The 25,857-nt window shown below is 42.5% G+C and overlaps 1 protein-coding gene across 2 annotated transcripts in view; it reads left to right on the forward strand.

The window, feature by feature from the left end:
* OCA2 (OCA2 melanosomal transmembrane protein) overlaps positions 1–25,857 on the forward strand; it is a 353,285-nt gene that overhangs the window by 217,979 nt on the left and 109,449 nt on the right. Inside the window, exons 20-22 of one of the 2 annotated variants that reach the window (XM_054531033.1) lie at positions 13,481–13,540; positions 14,125–14,229; positions 15,614–16,030. In XM_054531033.1, coding sequence (XP_054387008.1) covers positions 13,481–13,540; positions 14,125–14,229; positions 15,614–15,793 — 345 coding nt within the window. In that variant the 3' untranslated portion in view covers positions 15,794–16,030. 2 annotated transcript variants of the gene reach the window in all.

Consider the following 25,857-nt stretch of genomic DNA (forward strand, 5'->3'; position numbering starts at 1 on the left):
AATTCTCCATGCAGACCTGTTCAAGCCTTTGTGTTCATTTCCTCCTTTGGGTGTGAAGGGGGTTTGGAAAGCCTTCCCATGGGTCTGGATTTATTTGTGTCTCTGCCAGTGGGACATCTTTAGCCATGCCAAGACTCTGTCATCGAAAGTAAGAATAGTGCTGATAATAGGTAGGATAAAGGCTCTAATTTATAGGTTGCATATAATAATTTCATGTTAATAGTTGATAACTCTTACCAAATCCTAAATCAGGCTTCCCTGCTGCCTTCCAAGTTCTTCCTGGCTAGCCGTCATTTCTGGTGTATGTTATTTTTCGATATTAGTTACCTTTCCTCATAAACTATAGGGCTTATAACATAAGTCATGTAGCTTTTATATTCTTAACTGTCTTGAGAAATGTTAAGATCCGAGAAATGACATAATGTAAAAGAGTGAAATAAAGTTCATTCACCGCAAAGCTTCGTCACAGGAATGCTGGCGAAGGGCACGGTTGCCCTCAAGTGCTCTACCCCGCAGAGGCAGAGTGGCCACTGATCTGCGCAGTCTCTAAGTTCACCGACACAATAACTCATTCTTCTTGCCTTTGGGGAGATAAACAGCAAAAAGAGAAAATACTCCCTTAGCAGTAAAACTAAACAAATGAGAACACAAAAATGAAACTAAACAAAAAAATACATATCACTATCAAAATCCCACCAAAATAAATTTTATTTTCCTCCTTTTATTTAGTGCTTTTCAATAATGATTCAAGTCACTTCTAATATCTCTTTTTCATGGAATACAAAAATAGGATTAGTTTTTAAATTACAGATAATTCTAAATGGATCTCTGATTCCAACGTGAATGAACAACATAACAAGAAGTTTATTTTTAGAACGAGAGTGGTCACCTAGCTTTTCTGCCAGGCATATAAACATGAGGGTCATTTAACTTACTTTATCTTGTATCTGAGTCTTTAAGGAAGTGCTGCCTTGCAAACAGTATCATTAGTAAGTTTACTGGGAAGATGCATGCATAATTTTGGAGGAAAATTGACACACAGGCATTTTCATTTTTATTTTTACTTATTTATTTACTTTGAAACAGGGTCTCACCCTGTCACTGAGGCTGGAGTGCAGTGGTGTGATTTCGGCTCACTGCAACCTCTACTCCCCGGGCCCAAGTAATCATCCCACCTCAGCCTCTGGAGCTGGGACTACAGGCTTGCGCCACCATACCTGGTTAATTTTATTTTTTGTAGAGACAGGTTTTGCCACATTGACCAGGCTGGTCTTGAACTCCTGAGCTCAAGTGATCCGCCCACCCTGGCTTCCCAAAGTGCTGGGATTACAAGTGTGAGCCACCACACCTGACATGTTTTTATTTTTAAATGTCTGCAGTAATGGTGATTTATAATGAGCTTTTTACTAATTTTAATAGTCTTTCTAACCTTGCTCTGACATTCTCCAAAGATAATAAGTCAAGTTCATTTAAAATAATTCAATTATAATATATTTGAAATGTTTGTGAAAATTGCTAAATATGTCAGCTGTTAAACATGTAAGAACTTTCAATATATTTTAGAGGTTCAAAAAATCAGATTTTTCTTTTTGCTCAGGTCAGATTTTGATGAAGATGATTTTAAAATGAGACAGGACATCATGAACAGAAGTATCAGCACAGAAAGGCAGGCTGCAGGGCATCCGATAAAAGGAAGCCCAGAGATCCCAGGGACTGTCTACCTGACTTCTGGGATATCAGCCTACTTGTACCTCTGCCATGGTACACCTGATGGTCATGGAGACTGTTCAGGTCCCCAAATGCTGGCTGAAGGCAGGCAGCCCTGCACCCTTTCCTCCTTATCCAGAGTTGTGTGATGCTCGCTGATCTCCCTCACCCTGATGAGGGATCCGCAGGGGGTGTGAGGTCCCAGGACCCTAGGTGGTCAGTTGGGGAGGATTGGACACAGGAAAAGTAGCTGACTTAATTTATTTTAAAATTTAGATATTGGCAGAAAAAGAGTATTTTAACTGGGTGTCATAATGAGAGAGAATGTTGAATTCCAATCTGCTAAGGGCATGTAAACCTACTAAAGCTCATGCCTCCCTCTGATTACAATGAAAACTGGACAAAAATCAACTACGTATGGACTCTGAAAAATATAAACAGGTAGATTGTGGAGAATGTTAAAACCTGGAGAAGGGACCCTCTCGGGGTGGTTTTCTTGTTTTCTTCTCTCCTGGATTTCTCCCTAGAGCCGGCCTTCATCATGTAGTGGCATGGTGGCATAGGTAGATAGTACTCCTGTAGCAACCCCATCTTTTGTCCCAGAGGAGTCAGAGAGAGCAGCACTTGCAGGCCAGGGAGTGTGGGGGAAAACCAGAAGAGAGAACCAGAGAAGCCCCCCAGTTCTGTTCATGAACTTGCCCTAGCCTCAGCCTAATTTCAGAACAACACCATCGGGGGACAGACTCAAACCAGCCCAGCAAAGGCCCAGAGGACTGACTGATGACTGAATGAGGTTAGAACCATCCATATAGGTCTCTGACTAACTCTTGAATGGTGTATGTGCTAGACAGGCATGAAGCAAGATGGCAAGGCTTAGAGAACTCAACTGAGATTTGAACCATCTGCACAAGCATGTGGCTGGCTACTAGATGATACACGTGTGAGACAGGTCCAAATGATCACAGGAAATTTGAATTTGAACCACTTCCCTTAGAAAGTGTGACAGAAATTGTGGTCAGAAGCTGATTAGCTTATAAGTAAAAAAAATTAATGATCTCCAGAAGATTAAAACAGAATCCAGAGTTTACATATTTTAACATTGACAGTATCCAGGAGACAATACCAAAGGACTCGATGTACAAAAATAAGAAAAAAATGTAATAAATTTCCAAGGGAAAATGACAGTCAACAGATACCAAACCTGAGAGGACCCAGATATTGAAATGACCAAAGAATTTAAAGTAGCTTTTATAACTATGATCAATGAGGTAAAGAAAATGCACTTGAAATGAATGAAAGGTTGGAAGTTCTCAGGGGAGAATAGGAATTATACCAGAAAATCTAATACAAAGGTTAGAAATTAAAACTACAACACCTTAAATAAAAAAGAGTTGCTTCATGGGTTCAGTAGTGGAGTGACTATGACAGAGGAAAGAGTTAGTGAACTGAAATAGATCAGTGTAAATTGTCCAATCTAAAGAACTTGGAGAAAATTTTTTTACATTGCCAGAGCTCATACAGCTGTGGAACAAGACCAAAAATTGGAGTTTCACTGAAGAATAAGAAACTCGCTCAAAACCACACAACTACATGGAAATTGAACAACCTTCTCCTGAATGACTCCTGGGTAAATAATGAAATCAAGGCAGAAATCAAGAAGTTCTTTGAAACCAAAGAGAACAAAGAAAACCTCTGGGATGCAGCTAAAGCAATGGTAAGAGAGGAATTTACAGCACCAAATGCCCACATCAGAAAGCTAGAAAGATGTCAAATCGGCACCCTAAGATCACAACTAAAAGAACTAGAGAACCAAGAGCAAACAAACTCCAAAGCTAGCAGAAGACAATAAATAACCAAGATCAGAGTGAAGCTGAAGGAGCTAGAGACATGAAAAGCCCTTCAAATAATCAATGAATCTAGGAGTTGGTATTTTGAAAGAATCAATAGGACAGGTAGACTGCTAACTAGACTAGTAAAGAAGAAAAGAGAGAAGAATCAAATAGGCACAATAAAAATATGATAAAGAGGATATCACCACTGACCCCACAGAAATACAAACAACCATCAGAGAATACTATAAACATCTCTATGCAAATAAACTAGAAAATCTAGAAGAAATGGATAAATTCCTGGACACATACACCCTCCCAGGACTGAACCTGGAAGAAGTTGAATCCCTGAATAGACCAATAGCAAGTTCTGAAATTGAGGCAGTAATGAATATTTAACAGCCTACCCATAATAAAAAGCCCAGGATAAGAGGATTTATAGCTGAATTCTACCAGAGGTACAAAGAGGAGCTGGTACCATTTCTTCTGAAACAATTCCAAACAATTGAAAAGGAGGGACTTCTCCCTAACTAATCTTACGAGGCCAGCATCACCCTGATACCAAAACCTGGCAGAGATACAACAGAAAAAGAAAACTTCAGGCCAATATCCCTGATGAAAGTTGATGCAAAAATCCTCAATAAAATACAGGCAAATTAAATCCAGCAGCACATCAAAAAGCTTATCCACCACGATCAAGTCGGCTTCATCCTTGAGGTGAAAGGCTGGTTCAACGTACTCAAATCAATAAATGTAATCCATCACATAAATAGAACTAAAGATAAAAACCACATGATTATCTCGATAAACACAAAAAAGGCCTTTGATAAAATTCAACATCGTTTCATGTTAAAAACTCTCAATAAACTAGGTATTGATGGAACTGTACCTCAAAATAATAAGAATCATTTATGACAAACCCACAGCCAGTATCATACTGAAGGGGCAAAAGCTGGAAGCATTCCCATTGAAAACTGATGGAAGACAAGGATGCACTCTCTCACCACTCCTATTCAACATAGTATTGGAAGTTCTGGCCAGGGCAATCAGGCAAGAAAAAGAAAGAAAGGTATTCAAATAGGAAGAGAGGAAGTCAAACTGTCTCTGTTTGCAGATGGCATGATCCTATATCTAGAAAACCCCATCCTCTCAGTCCAAAAGCTCCTTAAGCTGATAAACAACTTCAGCAAAGTCTCAGGATACAAAAACAATGTGCAAGAATCACAAGCATTCCTATACACCAACAATACACAAGCAGAGAGTGAAATCATGAATGAACCCCCATTCACAATTGCTACAAAGAGAATAAAATACCTAGGAATACAGCTAACAAGGGAAGTGAAGGACTTCTTTAAGGAGAACTACAAATTCACTGCTCAAGGAAAACAAAGAGGACACAAAGAAATGGAAAAACATACCATGCTCATGGATAGGAAGAAGAATCAATATTGTGAAAATGGCCATACTGTCCAAAGTAATTTATAGATTCAATGCTATTCCCATTAAACTACCGTTGACATTCTTCACAGAATTGGAAAAAAAACTATTTTAAAATTAATATGGAACCAAAAACGAGCACATATAGCCAAGATAATCCTAAGCAAAAAGAACAAAGCTGGAGGCATCATGCTGCCCAATTTCAAACTATACCTCCAGGCTACAGTAACCAAAACAGCATGGTACTGGCACAAAAACAGACACATAGACCAATGGAACAGAATAGAGATCTCAGAAATAAGACCGCACATCTACAACCATCTGATCTTCAGCAAACCTGACAAAAACAAGCAATGGGGATAGGATTCCCTATTTAACAAATGGTGCTGGGGAAACTGGCCAGCCACATGCAGAAAATTGAAACTGGACCCTTTCCTTACACCTTATACCAAAATTAACTCAAGATGGATTAAAGACTTAAATATAAAACCCAAAATTATAAAAATCCTATAAGAAAATCTAGGCAATACCATTCAGGACATAGGCACAAACATAGATTTCATGACAAAAATGTAAAAAGCAATTGCAACAAAAGCAAAAATTGACAAATGGGATCTAATTAAACTAAAGAGCTTCTGCACAGCAAAAGAAACTATCATCAGAATGAACAGACAGCCTACAGAATGGGAGAAAATTTTTGCACTCTATCTATCTGACAAAGGTCTAATATCCAGAATCTACAAGGAACTTAAACAAATTTACAATAAAAAAAACCAACAACCACATTAAAAAGTGGGCAAAGGACATGAACAGACACTTCTCAAAAGAAGACATTTATGCAACCAACAAACTTAAGAAAAAAATCTCAACATCACTAATCATTAGAGAAATGCAAAGCAAAACCACAATGAGATCTCACATCAGTCAGAATGGCAATTATTAAAAAGTCAAGAAACAACAGATGCTGGTGAGGCTGTGGAGAAATAGGAATGCTTTTACACTGTTGGTGTAAATCTAAATTAGTTCAACGATTGTGGAAGACAGTGTGGTGATTCCTCAGAGACCTAGGGCCCAAAATACCATTTGACCCAGCAATCCCATTGCTGGATATATACCCAAAGGAATATAAATCATTCTGCTGTAAGGATACATGCACTCATATGTTCATTGCAGCACTATTCACAATAGCAAAGACATGGAATCAACCCAAATGCCCTACAATGATAGCCTGGATAAAGAAAATGTGGTACATATACACCATGCAATACTCTGCAACCATAAAAAGGAGCAAGGTCATGTCCTCTTAAGGGAAGCTGTTATCCTCAGCAAGTTAGCACAGGAACAGAAAACCAAGCTCTGCATGTTCTCATTTATAAGTGGGAGCCGAACAATGAGAACAATGGATAGAGGGAGGGGAACAACCCACACTGGATCCTGTCAAGGGGGAAAAGGGGGAGGGAGAACATCAGGATAAATAGCTAATGCATGTGGGGCTTAATACCTAGGTGATGAGTTGATAGGTGCAGCAAACTACCATGGCACACATTTACCTATGTAATAAACCTGTACTTCCTGCACATGTGTCCCGGAACTTAAAATAAAATAAAATTTAAAAAAGAATAAATATTTTGAAATATTAAAAACAATTGTAGTTTCAGAGGAACAAGAGATTAAGAGAAAAAGATATTTGAAGAGGTAATGACAGAATTGTCAATCTTTACAAAGACACATTTACAATTTCACGAAATTCAGTGAAAACACAGGATGAAATAAAGGAAAACATGCCTAGATACATCATAATCATAATGCTGAAAACTAAAAATAAGAAAAATTTCTCAAAAACAGTGAGAGAAGAGTGATACAAGGGACTATGATTTGAATGACTGCAAATTTCTCATCAGAACTCCTGGAGGCAAGTAGATAGTGGAGCACCTTCTTTAAGTGCTGAAAGAAAAGAACTTTTAAGCCAGAATTCTCTATCCAGCAAAATAATCCTTCAGGAATAAAGGCAAAAAAAGGGAGACATTCTCAGATGAAGGAAATGACTGGAATTCATTTCCAGCAGACCTGCTCTATAAGACATGTTAATGGAATTTCTCCAGGATGAAGCAAAATGATACTACAGAGAAATTAGATCTTTAGGGATGAAAAACAGCAGAAATGGTAAATAGTAGGTAAGTGTAAAAGATAACGTTTTTCCCTCTTAAGTTCTTCAAAATAGGTTTGATGGTTGAAAGTATAAATTATAATATTGTCTGGTGGGAGTTTTAATGTATATAGATGTATGTATGACAATTATACCATAAGAGGAAAGGGGAGAGGTAAAGTGACCTATATCATTTCAAGGCTTGTACATTTCACTTGATGCAATAAAACTTTGTAGAGAAGTTATGAATGTATATTTTAGTTCATGGAGTAAGTATTAAAAATATAATAAAAATTATTAATTAAAATAATATTTAATACTTAATAATAAATATTATTATTATTAAAAGCCAACCAATGAAAATAAAATAATATTCAAGTAATCCAAAACAAAGCAAGAAAATGGTCACAGAAATGAATAAAAAAAGAGACAAACAGAAAATAAATGATAATTTTGTTGACCTGAATGCAGCTATATCAATAATTCTGTTAACTGCAAACATTCCCATTAACAGGAAAATATTGAGAAAGCAGATAAGGAAGTAAGGCTCTAATATATGCTGCTCTTAAGAGACATACTTTTACCCTTGATCTTAGCTGAAAGGCTGAGCAATGATATGGGACATACTTTTAAATTAAGCATAGAGATATGTTGAAAGTAAATGAATGGAAAAATACATAGCATGCAAGTAATAAGCATAAAAGGCCAAAGTGGCATAGAATAAACTTCAATACACATAATGTAATTGGAAATAATGAGGGACATTTAATAATAATAAATGGGACAGATTATAAGGAAGATATAACAATTATAAATGTCCCTGGTAAATACTCAAGATGCAATTGATTCACTAAAGTAAAACAAAATAGACAATTCCACAATCATAAAAAAAGATTTTATCACTCTTCAGAAATTGATTGAACATCTAGACAAAAAACAAGTCAGGAAAGCCATAGAAGCTATGAATAACATTATCAACCACCTTGATTCAATTAACATTTGTAGAACACTATATCCAACAACCACAGAATTCAATCTTGTCATGTGTGCACGGTCAATTCACCAAGATTATAATATTACATCACAAGGATTGTATACTCTGACCGCAACAAATTTAAATTAGAAATCAATAGCAGTCTAGGAAAACCTCAATGTCTGGAAAGTCAACAATACACTTCTAGTTAAATCAGGAGTCAAAAATGAAATCACAAGGGAATAAGATAATTATGACAAAGCAAAATGTTGATGAAAATATATAAAAAATTTGTGAGTGCAGCTAAAGTTAGCTTAGAGGGATACTTGTAGATGAAATACAACAGAAAATAAGAAAGATCTAAAATCACCTGTCTAATGTTCTACTTTGAGAAGCTGGAATGGAAAGTAAAACTAAAATACATAGGAAGAAGGAACTAATAACCGTAAGATCAGAATCAACAAAGTAGGAAACAGACAATGCAGAAAAAACCCCCACTAAGCCAAAAAGCTTGTTCTTTGAAAAGAAACAATTGAACACACATCACCAATATCGTCAAGAAAAGAGAGTTGACCAAACACAAACCCTACAGGAATTAAAAAAACAATAAGAGAATCTATTAACAAATTTATACCAACACATTCAACAACCTACATGAAATGGAATAGTTCCTTAAAAAATACAACTTACCAAAATAGACTCAAGTTTTAATAGAAAATCTAAATAGAGTTATATCAATAAAGCAGCTGAATTAGTAATTAAAATTATTTACATAAGGAAAAGTCCAAACACAAATGGTTTCCCTGTTTAATTTTCTCAAACATTGAGTAAGAAATAATACCAATCCTATAAATCTCTTTGAGAAAATAATGGAGGTGGAGGACAGTTCCTCACTTATTTTGTAGGTCTAGTATTACCCTGATATTAAGACAAAGGTATTATGTGAAAAGAAAATTACAGATCACCATCTCCCACTCACATAGATCCAAACAAGATATCAAATCAAATGCTACGGTATATAAAATAGTACAGCATAACCAAAAAAAGTTTATTCCAGAAATCCAAGGTTGATTTAACATTCAACAATTAGTACAATTTTCCACATTAATAGATTGCAGGAGAAGAACCATATGATCATTTCAATAGATGCAGAAAAAGCATTTGAGAGCAAACCATGAATTCCCAAATTGATGAAAGGCATTTTTGAAAAACCTAGAGCCAACCTTGTACTTCATGTACTTCAATGTACTGAAGGGCCTAGTCCTTGTAATATGACAATATAAAGAAATAAAGGGCAGAAAAATGAAAATGAGAGAAGTAAAACTGTTCTTGTTTGTAGGCTATATGATTGTTTATGTAGAAAATCTCAGGTAGTCTACAAAAAAATCCAGTACTACCAGAACTAATATATAAATTTAGCAAAGTCAGAAGATACAAGATCAGTATCCAAAAATCAATATATTCTCATATACTAGCGCATAATTGGAAAATATTTAAGGAACAATTACATTTATAATGATACCAAAACCCTAGGAAACCTAGGAATAAATCTTAAAAAAAAGTATACTCAAGATTCCTATACCAAAAATTACTGAGATATTTTGGAAGGAAATTTTTTGTAAAAGATCTAAAGATCTAATAAAGAGATATAGTCTGTCCATAGATCAGAAGACTCAATGTTGTTTAGTGTGCAGTTCTTCCCACATTGACTTACAGATTAAAGTGCAATTCTAATAAAAATTGAACTAGGTTTTTCTGCAGAGAATGACAAGCTAATTATAAAATTTATGTAGACATTCAAAGGACTAAATTCAAATAACTAAAGCATTTTCTTTTTCCAAAAGGACAACTTTTGGAGCACTTATCTGATTTCCTGACTTACTACAAAGCTATAGTAATCAAGACTGTGGTCCTGGCAAAAGATAGATATAGATTAATGGAAGAGAAGGGAGAGTCCGGAAATAGACTCTATGTGTTATGTGTTATTTAAATATACAACTGATTTTAAACCATAGTGGCAAAGCAATTCATTTAGGAAAGAAAACATTTTTTCAACAAATGGTGCTGAATCAACTGGATATCTGTATAAAAGCAAAAAGAACGCTGGAGTTGATTTGTAGTTTTACTCCATTATCTGTTTATTGTAGTATCTTTATAGTGATGATCTCTTCTTCATTGTTGTTTTTGATGACTCTCTTTTTCCCACTTTCTACTTAAAATTATCATTTTCTCTTCACTTCTTTGGGTTAAATTTGTTGTTATTTTCTTAACTTACAAAGATGGATACTTAGCTTTTGATTTTCATGCTTCATATTTCCCGTTGTGTATATTTAAGACTATAAATTTCCCTTTAGCTGCATCCCTCAAGTTTTCATGCGCATTTTGATTGTATTTACATTTTATTTATTCAAAATTATTTTAAATTTCTATTATGATTTATTACCTTAGTTTCCTTGATTAGCCAATTTTTGACTATTTGATTTGATTGAGAATTATTTAAAATTGTATTTCCCCTTTCCTGGCAGTCATATACTCACTCTTTTAGTATTTTTAGTGGTTTAATGTCATCTGGAGATGATGGCCTTCATTCTTAACTCATCGAGAGTCCATGTTAATTGGTACTTTTAAACTCTTCAACCCCTAATTTCTTTAAGCAAAATTCCTCTTTTATGTTCAGTATCTATGAATTCTCATCCGTGCAGTTTTGGGGTCTGGCTAAATCTGTTTTGGTTGTTTCTGCTCTCATTCATGCTGCTTGTCTTCTTGTGTCCCTGGAGATCCAAGACTATAATCTCATCACTTCATCTTATTCTGTGGGATTCCTGAGAGCCTGCAGGCGGGATGCTTTCCTCCAGAAACTGCTGTGTCTGCTTCTGCTGGATGCCAGGGAATAATTTTAGTGCATTTCAAGGATCTTAGTTCAATGTGAGAAACCTTAGTGGAGCCTACAACCTCACAGGTGTTCACACCTCCTCTGACTTCAGTGCTTGATCAGCCTTGAGCTTCCAGGCAGTTCCATCCTGTGCCACTCAAGTCTTGCTGCTCCTAGACAGCTGCAGGAAATGGGGAGAGAGATTCCTTGGAAAACCATACATTGTCTTGCTAATCTAGAATGTGTTAAAAAGTATGCTTTATCTAGGGTCCATTTGTTTGGTTGAAGAAGGGACTCTTAGACCTCCTAGTTTATCATTTTGAAATAAGTGGTAGCAATGATTTATTGTATTGGCTTGCAGTGGGACAAGGATGTCAGGTCATTGTTGAATCAGCATTTCTGTGACAGACTAATGATGTTTCACATCCTGATTTATACCACACAATCATCTTTTCACTGTATAAGCTGATGAAGGAGACAAGTAATATGTATAATCTTCAACTGTACGTAAACTTTGCATACTGTAAAATACATGTTGTATACCTGCAGTGTTAGGCTTGATAGATAGGATGTGCTAGATAATTACTTTATTTTGTAAAAGAGTGTATTTGTATTTTCTTCTTATTTTGATTTTTTTTAAATTAGATCATTTATTTTGAGCTGAGTTATTAGGTGCAGTATTCAAGTTTTTTGAAGATTTTACTTTATTTTGTCTTCTTACATTACATAACTCAGAGCATGATATTTAGGATAATTATATGACACTAAATATGTAAATATAAATGTCTATAGGTATACATCAAGAGGTGCACACCATACTCTGTGTGCATGTGGGGGGCATATACACATAGAACCATCTCTATTTGATATTTGGCAGAACATTTTAGTCTGGTTTAGGCCTCTGATTTTTCTTTCAACTGATGATATCAAACAAAATAAAAGGTATAGCTACATTCAATATTTTTTCAATTTTAAAGTGTCATTTAATAAAATTTGGATTATGATAAATTATTCACTCTTTAACAGTGGGTGATTTTATCCCCCCAGGGAACATTGGTTCTTAACAGGGGGTGATTTTACTCCCCCAGAGGACAGTGGCTGTGTCTGGAGACATCTTTGGCTGTCACACTGGTGGTGGTGAGGTGCCACTGGCATCTAGTGGGGCCAGGCCAGGGCTGCTACACAACATCTTATAAGGCATGGGCCAGCCCCACAGCCAAGAATGATCTGGCTCTAAGTTAGCAGGGCAAGGGTGAGAAACCCTGCTCTAAAGACATTCTCCTTATGACTTAGTTGATATAAAAGCAAACTTGTTGGAGAATCATGATTGAAGACCCAACATTTGGGCTCCATAGCTTTTAAATGAAGGTCGGCTAACAACTGAACACGCAGATTGAGATTCTGAAGCTTAATTTAAACATGGACAAGCTGGCTGGCACAGTGGCTCACGCCTGTAATCCCAGCACTTTGGGAGGCCGAAGCAGGCAGATCACCTGAGGTCAGGAGTTCGAGACCAGCCTGGCCAACATGGCGAAGCCCTGTCTCTACTAAAAATACAAAAATTAGCCAGGCATGGTGGTGGGCACCTGTAATCCCAGCTACTCAGGAGGCCGAGGCAGGAGAATTGCTTGAGCCCGGGAGGCGGAGGTTGCAGTGAACTGAGATCGTGCCACTGCACTCCAGCCTAAGCAATAGAGCAAGACTCTGTCTCAAAATAAATAAATAAATAAATAAAAATAAAAAATTAAAAAATTAAAAGAAAAAAAGCACAGACAAGCTGCTGTTTCCAATATTTGCAGTCTTTCAGCGTGATGGAATCACAATGAAAAGGCCACACCCACAGAGGTGCTGGGCAGCTGAGCCACCGGCACCTGTTGCTTTCCGGTGACCTCGCACGGTGGCTCGGTCCTGAGCCTCTGGGCATCCCTGTGCGGGACCTTGGCCGCCTGGGCAGAAGGCTCCTGCGCCTCATCTTCTCTCTTCTACTCTTTCCTGCCTTGCCCTGAGTATGGTTTTCTGAATCTGCCTAGTACTGTGAAAATAGTTACATGTGCCAGTTAAATAGACTTTTCCTTCCTTTCTTTGAAGATTATAAAAACTGCATTAAAAATGTCTTTTAAAACTCTGTGATGTTTAACTTTAAAAAGAAATTGGAAATGCGACTTACTTGAAAGATCTATATGGAGTGGTATTTCATTATGTACGATTGAACAGTGTCTTTATACACAGGTCTTAAAGAGAGTCTTCCATTCAGATTTAAATTTAACATCGACCTTAACTCAAATCAATGAGGGATTTCTGCCACTGCTGTTGGACTTTTTCTCCATGAATCTTCATTGTGCATATATGATAGTAAATTATTTATAGACTGTGTATTTGAGTCTGATCTTTTCTAAGAAGCAGGAGTCTGGGCCTACCTTATGTTCACGTCTTTTCATTTTCAAGACATGTTTTTTTTAAATCTTGCATGTATTTTCAGTTCTAAACTGATTCTCACCACACATCCTTTCTTCTAGGCATTGGCACATCTCCACTTAATAGAATATGTTGGAGAACAAACTGCTTTGCTAATAAAGGTAAAATAAATGCTATAATAGAAGGCACTCCAGCCACTGTTCTTTGATTTTGTGGGGGGGAAAAAAAAGCACTCTGGTAAGAACAGGTCACATTAATTATGTAAAAAGGCACAGCAGGGAACCTGTTCTATCCTGTGCAGCCCAGAGATGAAGGGAGACTTTTTTCGAAGAATATGTAATTACAGATGCCTGCTCTTTTGCTTTTAGCCTTTATTTAAAGCCTGTCTGAGGAGTGGGATTGACACCAGCCTCAGTAAATTAATGCTGCAGGCGCCTCAGCCCCAGGGGTCTGCCGGGCCATCGGGGTCAGTGTGACCAGTGTGTGCAGCCACCACATGTGGATGAGGGGCAGGGTCACTCTGCCTCCCCGTCCAGGGGGCTGGCAGGCCTGGGCATGGCTGGGCGTTGCTGGTAGAAACCCAGCGCAGGCTCCTGGTGTGGGTATGGCCCTGGCTTGCACACCTATGTCTGCCTTGGTCTCGTGATGGGTAACACCCTCGGGCCCCTCTGAGTCTCGTGGCTGGTGGGATCTGACCCTAAGTGCATGCGATGGAACACTGCAGCTGCTGTTGTCCTCCTTCCAGATGGTCCCAGAGGAGCAGCGCCTCACAGCCGCCATTGTCCTGGTGGTGTGGGTCTCAGCCCTGGCGTCATCCCTGATTGACAACATCCCATTCACCGCTACCATGGTGAGTTGCACGTGTCCATGTTGAGGGCTCAACTTTAGCCTGGACATAGCCTGGGGCTCACCTTCCCTTCCTAAGGCAGCAAAGGATGAAGCCTTCCCCTCTGCTGCACTCACAGGTGTAGAGGACAAAAGTGAACAGAGCCCAGGGCAGCTGGGCGGGGAGCGCCGAGAGCCCAGACTGCAGGCTGGGAGCTGAGGCTCTGCAGCTGCTGTGGACAACACGTCCTGGGGTGACTGGTGATCTCGAGGTCAGCCCCACTGAGAGCTGCCACCCCTCCCAGAAAAGGCTGTGCTTGCTTGCTTGCTTTTTCTCTCTCTCTTTCTCTCTTTCTTTCTCTCTTTCTTTCTCTCTCTTCCTTTCTTTCTTTCTTTCTTTCTTTCTCTCTCTTTTTCTTTCTCTCTTTCTTTCTTTCTCTCTTTCTTTCTTTCCTTTCTGTCTCTTTCCTTCCCTCCCTCCCTCCGTCCCTTCCTGCCTTCCTTCTTCCTTCCTTCCTTCTTTTCTTTCAAAAATTGTGAGACATCAAAAGATAGACACTTCTATCTTCATTTGCGGCGGATGCAGAAGCTATGCTAACCAGCCTGTGTGTCTCCTAGTGCTTGGCCTGGGCAAGATCTTTCATTCTCTGTGTGGTCTTGAGCCCCAGCCAGGACTGGAAGTACACATCGTAGACCTTTAGTTGGGCAGATGAGCCTGTTCCTGGTGTGACTTCTGCTGTCACTGATTGCTTGGCTCGGGGCAGGAACTGGGAACCCAGGTGTGGCAAAGTAAAGATAGGCCCAGGGGCTTGTACACAAGTCACTGGGGTCCTCTCACAAGCACTTGAGGTCCCAGGTATGCAGGGCACAGGCCAGAAGCCTGGTGAGCACTCCCCATGGCAGGACACAGGACAGGGGAGAGCCCTCTGTTCTTCTGACTCTGAGGGCCACCCGCTTCCCTGCAGGGAACATCCCATGCAAAGGGGTCCCAAGACATCCCACCGCCCTGTATTCTGAACAATGGCACCCCCGGGCTGGAGCAGCAGGCCTGGCTGTGTGGGGAGAAGGGCAGGCCAGGCTCATGCAGCACCAACCTTAGGCGGATCTGGGAACCTGCATCCCTCGCTTGCAGCCTGGAATTTAGTTTCTGCCTAGGTTGGCCCTCTAGTTGCTTGGCTGTTGTTCTCCTTCTAAGGCCTGGGTGTGGTAATCCTGAACTAACTCGGTGGCTGTTGTTATTTTTTTGGTGAAGTTCCAAATTGGAGAACTCTTGTGGTTGTTGTCAAATGTCCCGGCTGTGGCCCAGCTGGCTCCACCTCTCCCTGTGCCCCAGGCAGGCTGACGCCTTCTGGCAGGGCTGCCCTTACCCAGTCCTCAGCTTCATCTTGTGCATTCATCCTGTTCTCCAGGGAACACAGTCTACAGGAGACTCCGCGCTGTCCCAGCCAATGAGGACACAGTTGCGGACCGAGCGCAGGACCCCGACACAGCCTCCATCAGTGCTTCCTTCTGACCCTGTGCTCACAGCTGAACCCCACCTCTGGGGGGCTCTGAGGTTTGCACCCAGATCCTTTCTGGGACTGAATTAGAAGAGCCCTAGCGTTGATGATTTAAGTTGCTCCTTTTTCTGAGAATAGGACACTTTCACAGTTTTGTTCCATAAATTTTTATGACTATCTAAAATTTAACTTTAAAAAATGGAATCAGAGACAATAGTACAACAAATATCCGTATGTTCACCACACGAAGTGAGAAAGTGTCAACATTTTATCCTCTTTGCCTCAGAATTTGTTGTGTGTTTTATTAAGAAATACAACATTACAGATAAACAGGCAGCTCTCTGTTCTTCCTCTGGAGTCTCAGGACCATCTCTGCCCTCATGAATGTGGGTCCCATCCATCTCTGCAGTGGCCGCTGTGGCTGTGGGGGTGCTGAGGGTGGGATGCTGGCTCTTGTGTGTCCACAGGGGCGGAAGCCACATACAGCATGACCATAGCAGCCACAGGATGCAGAGGCGGACCCACAGCTCTTCAAAGCCCATGCATCTCCCCTGAGTGACTGTGCCACGCTAGCATGAGGTGTCTGCAGTGGCCGCATCACGGGAGGGACATGGGGAGCCACTGGGGTTTGCTGCCTCAGGCTGGAAGCGGCATGCAGTGATGGTCACAATCCTTGGGTGGGAAGGGGACACGTGGCCCTTCCCTGGAGCAGGGATCTGCGAAGTGGGTGGGTGTCGAGGTCTCTCCACTTTCCCTCACTCCTTTCTCCCCTCTTTTCCTTTGGGTGTCTTTTTACTACATTTTTTTAAAAAGCTGTATTGAAGTCATTGACAAAAATCTGCACCTATCGAATGTATAAGTTTTCATGAATTTGGGCATATGTGTATACCTGTGATACTATCACCACAATCGAGGTACTGAACGCATGCATCATCTGCATACATGTGCTTATGGGTATGTGTGTGTGCTTCATGGTAAGAACACTCAACACCCATCTGACCTCTTAATACACTTTGAAGTGCATGATACCATATTAACGCTAGGCACTGTGTCATACCACGGCCCCTGGAATGTACCCATCTGGGATAACTGAAACTCTACCCATTGAGCAGCCTCTGCCCATTCCCTTCCCTCCACCCCCGACAGCCACCATTCTACTCTCTGCTTCCGTGAGCATGACGATTTTAGATTCCACACACGATAGAATCAGGCGGTATTGCTCCTTCTGTGACTTGCTTATCTCACGTAGCATAATGCTCTCTGTGTTCATCCATGTTGTCACAAATAGCAGGATTTTCTGCCCTTTTAAGCCCGAATCACCTTTCATTGCATATATATTCATATACCACATTTTCTTTATCCACATGTCCGTCAGTGGACACACAAGTTTTTCCTATATCTTGGCTATTCTGAATAATGCCACAGTGAAAATGGGAGTACAGCTATTTCTTCTTCGAGAGCCTGATTTCCGTTGCAGGTGGTTAGAAGATATGGTCTATAGGATTTCATGCTTAGAAACCCCCAGAACATCATCTGACTTACCATGTGGCTCTTTTTCTCCAGCTGCACGCCTAAAAAGCTGCATGTCAGCTTCTGCACACTGCGGCTGCTTCGGTCACTCCGTGTTTGGCTTCTGCCCCTGCTGACACACAGGAGCCAAGATCCTGCCCCAGCTCCTCCCACAGTGGGCTGCTGCATAGGTGGTTACGACTCGAATTCATGAAGGCAGCTCCCTGAGGAGAGGGAAGGATGAAAACAATCCTGGGGCCTGAGGGAGGAAAGGAGCTTCAAATTTTTTATATTTTATATTTTAAAATATTTTATAATATTTTGTTCATTAAAAAATAAGCAAAAAGGAAATCCTGCAGCAAAAGAGATGAAATGTTCAAATTTTCTCAGTGTATGTGAGCAGTTAACATACACATATATTGCTCATATAATGTGAGCATTAACATACCCAAGCGTGTCATTGTGTTGTTATCCTCTCTAGATTCACTTATCTCTTTTAAATCAATCTGTTTTGATACAGCAGAGAAATTTGTTAATTGGTTTGTTTCCGTTTTTGCATTGTTTACTTTGTGATCGTATTAGGTGTTAAAGGTTCATTATCTGGTAACTTCCCAGCGGCTGGTCTCTTTTACCTTTTGTGAGGTCTCCATCTCTGCTCTGAGCCTCTGCCAGGTTTATCTTTTTCCAGTCCTTTATTTATTTATTTTAAATTCTTTTTCCAATTGCATTTTTAAGCAGCATGCAAGTAGATTTTTAAAATTCAAAGCAGATAATCTTTGTCTTTTAAGAGAATAGTTTAACATGTTTACATTTATTGTAATGACTTATCGACTTGAACTAATTACCATCATTTCATTTTTTTATGCTTTTTCCTTGCTAATTCTTTTTTTTTTTTTCCACTATCATTTCCTGACTTCTTTAGATTGATACATCCCACCTCCCCACCCGTCAACTGGTTTTGAAGGTACTGATTTTATTCCTAGTCCTTTAGTGGAAATCATTCTGTTTGTAGTGCACAGAGTGGTATCAACATTTCAAACAACAGTTGCAGTGAACAGAACCTATTTTAGTTAGTTTAAGATGAGAAGGAGTTTATCTAGGGATAGTACATAGTTCTTGGAATTTCTGAGAATTTCTCAACTGCACAGTGGGAAGGGGGGTGGGGCGGCTGCCCACAAGCCCCCAGCTTTTGCAGCTTGGCATGAGTGCTCAGGATCCCTGCCCCGACGCTGGCTACTGAGTCCAGGGACTTCTGTCACCCTGCTCTTGTGTATGCCTTGTCACACCTCTCCTCCAAATTCTCCACACTGGCCTCTGGAGCAGGTGTGTCTGATTGGAGGAACCCATGCCTGTTCTAGCTGCAATGCAGGTGGCAAAAGTGTGTTTCCGGCTTCTGCCTTGGAGGCCCAGAACTCACAAAACAGAGCTCTGAGGAGGCTTCAAAGCCTTTCTCCATCCCTACCTCAGCGCCTTCTCCTCGATGCTTCTGTACTTCCCGGTACAGAGCCTTGCTTGCCCTCTGGGTCCCACAGTACTGTGCACCTACGTCCACCAAGTCACTCGACAAGCGGATTGTTAAGAGTGTCTGCAGATGTCTGGGAATTCCAACTGTTTGTGTTTGTAGCCTCATTCACTAGCGTTATACCTGGCACCAAAAAGATATTTAGCAAGTGTTTGCAGATGAATAGGAAAGTGAACTAACTGTAGTAGATGAATTGTCCTGGAATAACTCTGTGTCTGCCTCCTCTCTGGCCTGCCATCCTCTGCTACTCTGTTACTGAGGGAGCTGGACACCCCATGCTTGCTGCATGTCTCAGAGTCACAGACCCTACCTGTGCACCTCCCTCCAGCCAGACCACCTGCCACTCGAGACACACCCTCATCTTCAGTGATGTGGTGCCACCTCTTCAGCATGATGCTGGGGCTCTTGTGCCTTTGACAGTGCTGTTCTTTGCCACTGGTAGCAGCTGCCCCTCTCAACTCTCTTCTTCCCTGTACTGGGAGCCAGCCTCACCAACCCACAGCCCTCTACGTTCCCTGGGTGGGAGCTGGTCCTTTCTCTGGATCTGCCTTCCCTGTGGCAGCCTCTGGGTATGATGGCCTGCCCTCTGGGTGGAGGTAGGGTGTCCTGCTCAGGCCCCCAGTCATGTAAGGCAACTCATTCATAGTAAATCCTCATGTCTACAGTTTTCTCCCACTGGTTCTGGCTTCTGACAGTTGCAGTGATAGGAATGGCTCTTTGGGAGGTGATCTGGGTTTCCTGCCTACAGAGGGACCTCTTTGACTGGGAGGACCTTTACACTGCACAGCTGTGGAGCCCTCTGAACCCAGGGATTGACCAGGAGAGTATGTGGGTGGCAACGGGGGGTCTAGTTCAGGCCTGAGATCTTTGTAGTCATGCATCCCTCTGCACCTGCTGCTGATGTAGAGAGAAGGCAGTGCTGCCTCTTCACCATCCTGTAACATTTGTGCCCTGGCCTGGCTTATGTAGATCTACAGAGTTCAGGCATCTGAGCTTCTGCTGTAGTTGGCCAGCCTTCTTGGACCATTGGGTTGGCTCTAACCAAACACCCTTAGAGTAACTGGTCCTCTCTGCACCCACTCGGGAGGTCCGCTCAGTGTTCAGGTGGGAAATGGACAGGGAGACCAAAGAACATTCGTGGAAATGCATCAAGAGAGACAGGTGTACCTGCCCATGGCTGCAGACACAGCATGAACACAGGGTGCAGTGCCTGGGCTCTCGCCGCCCAGCCAGCAGAGCTGCCTGCCTTCCCTGCCTCCTCACCAGCCTCTGTCAGATGCAAAAGGACACCTCTGGCTGGCGTCATTGGCCAGCTCAACAGGACACTCTTCACTGGGGATTTTAACATGAATAGAACCTTAAAAAGGGTCAGAGAGTGGGCAGGTGCAGTTGCCACCTCCAGTGACATAAATGCAGGCCACTGCATAGGTGGGGAGAGCTGGCGGGAGCCTGGGCTGTGTGGGGCGTTTCAGCAGCCTTCGCCTGGTATTCCAGGGAATTGAGTCTCAAGAGACAAAACAGAACCCATCTCTTCTCCGATGGCGTCATCTCTCCAAGCGTGTCTTCAGCTTGGGGTTGTTTCTGCTACATTTGCATTGTCAGCTAGGGGCTGAGAGCAACAGGTGAACTCTGTTCACATTTGTTCAGGATATTTCCCTTCCTGTTTCTTTTCTTGGCATGGAGATGTTTAACCAATATTTCCATACAGGGAAATCCCTTTCACACCTGCCGCCTCTTCTTCCTTCCTCTTGCCCTCTTGGTGGGCAGGTGGCCTCTGTGGGCGGCGTTCTTAGGACTCCGTTGCATGGTCCTAAAGACCGAGTTGGAACCGCTGAGAAACAGCATAATGACTGAGAATTCCCTGACAGTCTTTCTCCATTTAAACCTTAACTTTTCAACCTCATTTGCTTGAACAGGAAGAATCCTCAGGCAACTTTCAAGTTAAAAGGTTATTACTCTTGTCCTGAATGTTGAATTCAAAGGCTGGTAATTTATGCACATAAATCTGTGGGTTTCCTTTAACTGACTTGTTGGCACTCATCATTATCTATGCTGTCACCCAGCCTCTGGGTGGAAGGCAGTTTCTCAGGCATCTCCTTTCCCTGGCTTTCTTTGCAGTTTCGTCCCATCCCACAGCCCTGCGGGAGGTATCAGGGCAGACATCCTGGGCTGTCACACCTGGCACAGGAGAGCACTCTTTCAGAGGGTGTGAAAGTCAAAAGCATTTCATTTGAGCTTTAGCTTTATATTTTTTTTTAAACTTAATCTCATTTTTGTTTTAACTCCTCCTGTCCTGAAACATCCAGGAACGTAATTATGTGGAGGATCAAACCCAGCCTGGTGGATTGAAATTAGGTTTAATAACATGAGCAGTTGGCACCATTAGCAGCTCAGGTTCTGCAGAAGGTGGATCTGGGCTTGAATCCCAACTCTGCCATTGTGCAAGCTAAGGAGGTGCTAGAGTTAGAGAAATGGGAGGAGCACAGAAATGCCGTTTTCCCCCATTTGCTTGGTGCTGAGCCTGGTACTGATGGGCTGTGTGGGTTACAAGTCTGCCCCAGACAGGTGCACAGTGGATGCCCTCTGGATGGTTGGGGAGCGGCCTCAGAGGGGCACTGCCGGCCCAGAAGTGCGGGTCTCCCATCTTCCATGGTCCACAGACCAGCCACTACAGCACCGGACCCCAGCTCCATGGCACCCCGTGAAATCCAAGTGGCACATTTAGGGGACCAGGAGTGTGAGAGAAGATTATCCACTGTGTCCCACCGACACAATACAACAAATGATAAATTATGAGGACACTCAGAGATTTAAGCACAGCACAAAAAATAGTTTCTGGAACTAAAACCTGTAATGTTTTCAACAAAAAATATTAAATAATGAATTGAAGGAGAGCAAAGTGTTAGGCCTGAGTTGCTGTGCTTGCAGCCAAGTGAGAGACATATGTGCAGGTACAGAACAAAAGCATAGAGAAGCAGAGTCGTGAAAAAGGGTGAGAGATTTGGAGGTGAGACCTAGGGGACCCAGCGTGGCCATGACAGCAGTTCCAGAATGGGGAAAAGGAATGCATTGTATTGAAAAAGCACAGCCCTTTGCCCTCAGATGGGGCTTGGGCACCGGCAGCATCACAGCACAGGGTCTCAGATGCTCAGACCCTTGAGTCAGAGCCTGCATTTGGACAAGGTGCTGGGTGACCCACTCTACACATTGGCATTGGAGAAGTGCTGGTCTAGGCCAGGCCCGTTGGGAGGACTTGTGCCGACCAGCTATAAATAGCTCTCCCCTGCCTCACAGCAATCCATATCTCAGCTCTCAGAATCCCAGTGAGGGTGCAGCCTTCCCCGTGCTTACCTGAGGCACTTGTACACCTTCAGCAGGGGATCCACCCGGAACTGCTGCTGGGTGGCTGCTGTGTCCCACACAGCCAGGAGCCGACTACAGCATCCCTCACCGATGCCCCAGGCAACCCTGCCCTCCTCCCACTGCTGCTGTGTGCTTGCCATGTGCCTATGCCACCTCTGCCCCTGCCCAGTTAGTTGCAGCCTCAGGGGGCCTCTCCTTCCTGACCGGTCAGGTCAGCCCTGCCAGCCTCCCGCTGATGGTTAGTGCCTTCTGGGCCTGCTTCCCAGGCCCCTGAGTCAGACCCATTGCCTGGGCCAGAGGTCAAGCAGTGAGGACCATGTGCCTTCTGGCTGTCACACAGCAGAAAAGGAGCTTCAGATGTATTTTTAGATGAATTATGATGTTGTGGTATTTAAATTTAAAAGTATACATTTAAAAGAATGATGGGATGCCTTTGTTTAAGAATGTTGATAGAGACTACGTCCTTGGGGACTATTGTAAATTGGAATGGCAAATTTGACATACGAACTTAAAATGTCTGAGGAGGCTGGGTACAGAGGCTCACGCCTGGAATCCTAGCACTTTGGGAAGCTGAAGTGAGTGGATCACCTGAGATCAAGAGTTTGGTACCAGCCTGGCCAACATGGTAAAACCCTGTCTCTACTAAAAATACAAAAATTAGCTGGGCATAGTGGCACACGCCTGTAATCCCAGCTACTCGGGAGACTGAGGCAGGGGAATGGCTTGAAACCAGGGGGCAGAGGTTGCAGTGAGCCGAGATCGCACCACTCACTCCAGCCTGGGTGAAAGAGTGAAACTCTATCTCAAAAAAAAGAGAAATGTCTGAGGAGGTCTACTTTTTTTTCAAAGTTCTTTGGCGCTGGGCAGGCAATGTGTCCTCCAGTATGGGTGCTGTGCACTGTGCATGCCTGTTGTGCCCCATCAGGCTTCTAGCACTGCCCCTCCTTCGAGGCTGATGACCATGCTTTCTGTCCGTGAGGACTCGAGGCTGATGACCATGCTTTCTGTCCATGAGGACTCGAGGCTGATGACCACGCTTTCTGTCTGTGAGGACTCGAGGCTGACCACCACGCTTTCTGTGAGGACTCAAGGCTGACGACCACGCTTTCTGTGAGGACTCGAGGCTGATGACCACACTTTCTGTGAGGACTCGAGGTTGATGACCATGCTTTCTGTCCATGAGGACTCGAGGCTGACGATCATGCTTTCTGTCCTTGAGGACTTGAGGCTGATGACCACGCTTTCTGTCTGTGAAGATGTAAAAGCAACCATGTGGGCACTTCCGACATGACGCCGAGGCCACCCAGTGCATCCTGCCTGCGTTCTGAGTGTATGGGGGGATGTCCGGCTCCCAACGAAGGCCGGTGCCTTCACCCAGGACCACACGCCACTGTCCTCCCTGCATCATTTATTCTTCACTCTGCTGATCATTCGCAGGAGGATCCAGACTTGCTGCCGTGTCTCCAGGCCTTCCCGCCACTCCCCTACTTCCTCAGTTTCCTGTAGCCAAACACTTTGAAAGGGAGTCTGTCTTGCCACCCTCTCTTCGTTGGAACCTTTCTTCACTTTTTCTTGGCTTTACTGCAATTGAGTTTTTCTTCCATAATCCATGGAAATAGTTCTCTCCAAGGTCACTAAGGACTAGTGCCCGCCCTCGAGAGACACCCCCTTGGAACCTGGCCAGTAAGCAACATGAGATGGAGGCCACCCCTCAGAATCTTTCCCTGCCTGGCCCCTCAGGTACTCCTCCTCCCTACGTGGGGCTCCTCCTCCTCACCTCCTTCCATGACCTTCTCCATCTTCCAAGCCCAGAACCCTGGAATCAGCTCTGACCTCCACTCTCTAGACTCACGGCTGCAGGGGTCTCATCCGAGCACTTACTCCAAGTGCCATCCACAGTAACCTCTCCTGGGCTGCTCCCCAGAGCCTAGCCCTGGATGTCCAGCTGCCTCTCCATTTCTCTCCTGGGGCATTGCAGGTGTCACAGACTTAACGTGTCCTGAACTGAAGTCTTGATTCCATCTTTCCCCACTCTTCCTTGCCCTCATAAATCGTGACTCCATTCTCTCAGTTGCTCAAGCCCCTGAGGCTGAGAGCCAGCTAATACCTCTCCTTCTCTGACACCCCATGGCCAGCTGCCCCTCAAAGGTTTTGAATCTGATCCATTCTTGCCATCTACACTCCTGTCCCCTGAGGCCCCAGCAAGGACCACATGCCCTCCTGCTGTCACACAGTGGAAAAGGAGCTTCAGACGTATTGTTCCCAAATACATTCCTAATTGTTCCTTTTGTTACCACTCTTGCCCCTCTCCTGAGAGCTTATGGTCCACAGAGGCTCCCCGCTTTGGTGTAGCCCAAGGTCTTGGTGGTGGCCTGCACCTCTCATAGGCCTGGCTGCTGCTTCCTCCCTGAGCTCACTTCTTACTGCTCTTCTCTCTGCTGACTTCGCTGCAGCCATAGCGGCCTCCTTGGATTTCAACCTAGCAATCCCACTGCTGAGTATATACCCAAAGGAGATGGAATCATTCTACCAAAAAGACATGTGCCCTTGCGTGTCCATCACTATTCTACTCACAATAGCAAAATCATGGAATCAACCTAGATGCCCATCAATGGTGGATTGAATAAAGAAAATGTGGTACATAAACACTGTGGAATACCACACAGTCATAAAAAAAAAAAATGAGATCATGTTCCTTGCAGCAACATGGATGGACCTGGTGGTCATTATCCTAATCAAATTCACACAGAAACAGGAAACCAAATACTGCATGTTCTCACTTGTAAGTGGCAGCTAAATATTGGGTACATATGACATAAAGAAGGAAATAATAAACAGTGGCATTTTCAGAAGGGAGGAGTGAGGGATGAGGACAAGGGTTGAAAAACTACCGAGCAAGTGCTATGCTCACTGCTTGGGTGACAGGAACATCTGAAGTCCAAATCCCAGCATCACACAAGATATCCATGTAACAAACCTGCATGTGTGCTCCCCTGACTCTAAAATAAATTGATTATAAAGGCTTTTGTACTTTGTATGCTTTCTGTCTGAGATTCTCTTCACACAGATCGTTAGAGCTTGGTCTTGCTCCTTCACCTTTTATTGAGTTTTGCAAAATTGCTCCTTCCCAGTGCTAAATTGACAACCTCATCCTCCCTGTCTCCCTTTTTGCTTTTTTCCCCATAACACTTAATGCTACCAAGCATTCTTTTGAGCTGCTTAGTTGTTCAATGTTTGCTTTTAAATAAAATTATACATTCATACAGTTTAAAGTGCTAAATCAGCCTGGAATTCTTGTTTAAAAAATAGCACCTTTATAACTTTCATCACATTTCTTTTTCTCACAGAAAACCTTTTTTATCTTTTGCCACTTTTTATTTTGTATTTTGTTTCCTGAGTGCTGCTATCTGCCATCTTTTTTCCCAAGCCCTGGGGTCTTTCCATCGATCTCGTGTTTGTGGAGGCAATGGCTTCCTTCTGTTCCTTTCTTCCTGTAAGAATGTTGGTATAGACTACATCCAAATTTCATCAGGAACATTGATCTGTAGTTTTCTATTTTCTTTTCTTGTAGTGGCTTTGTCTGACTTAGTATCAGGGTAATGCTGGCCTCATGGAATGAGTTAGGAAGTATTCCCTCTTCTTCATTTTTTGAAACAGTTTTTGGAACATTGGTTTTAATTTTTCTTTAAATGTTTGGTAGAATGCACCAGTGAAGCCATCTGGTCCTAGACTTTTCTTTGTTGGGAATTTTTTGGTTACT

This window comes from Pongo abelii, chromosome 16 (genome assembly GCF_028885655.2).
Source record: "Pongo abelii isolate AG06213 chromosome 16, NHGRI_mPonAbe1-v2.0_pri, whole genome shotgun sequence".
NCBI classification, from domain to species: Eukaryota; Metazoa; Chordata; class Mammalia; order Primates; family Hominidae; genus Pongo; species Pongo abelii.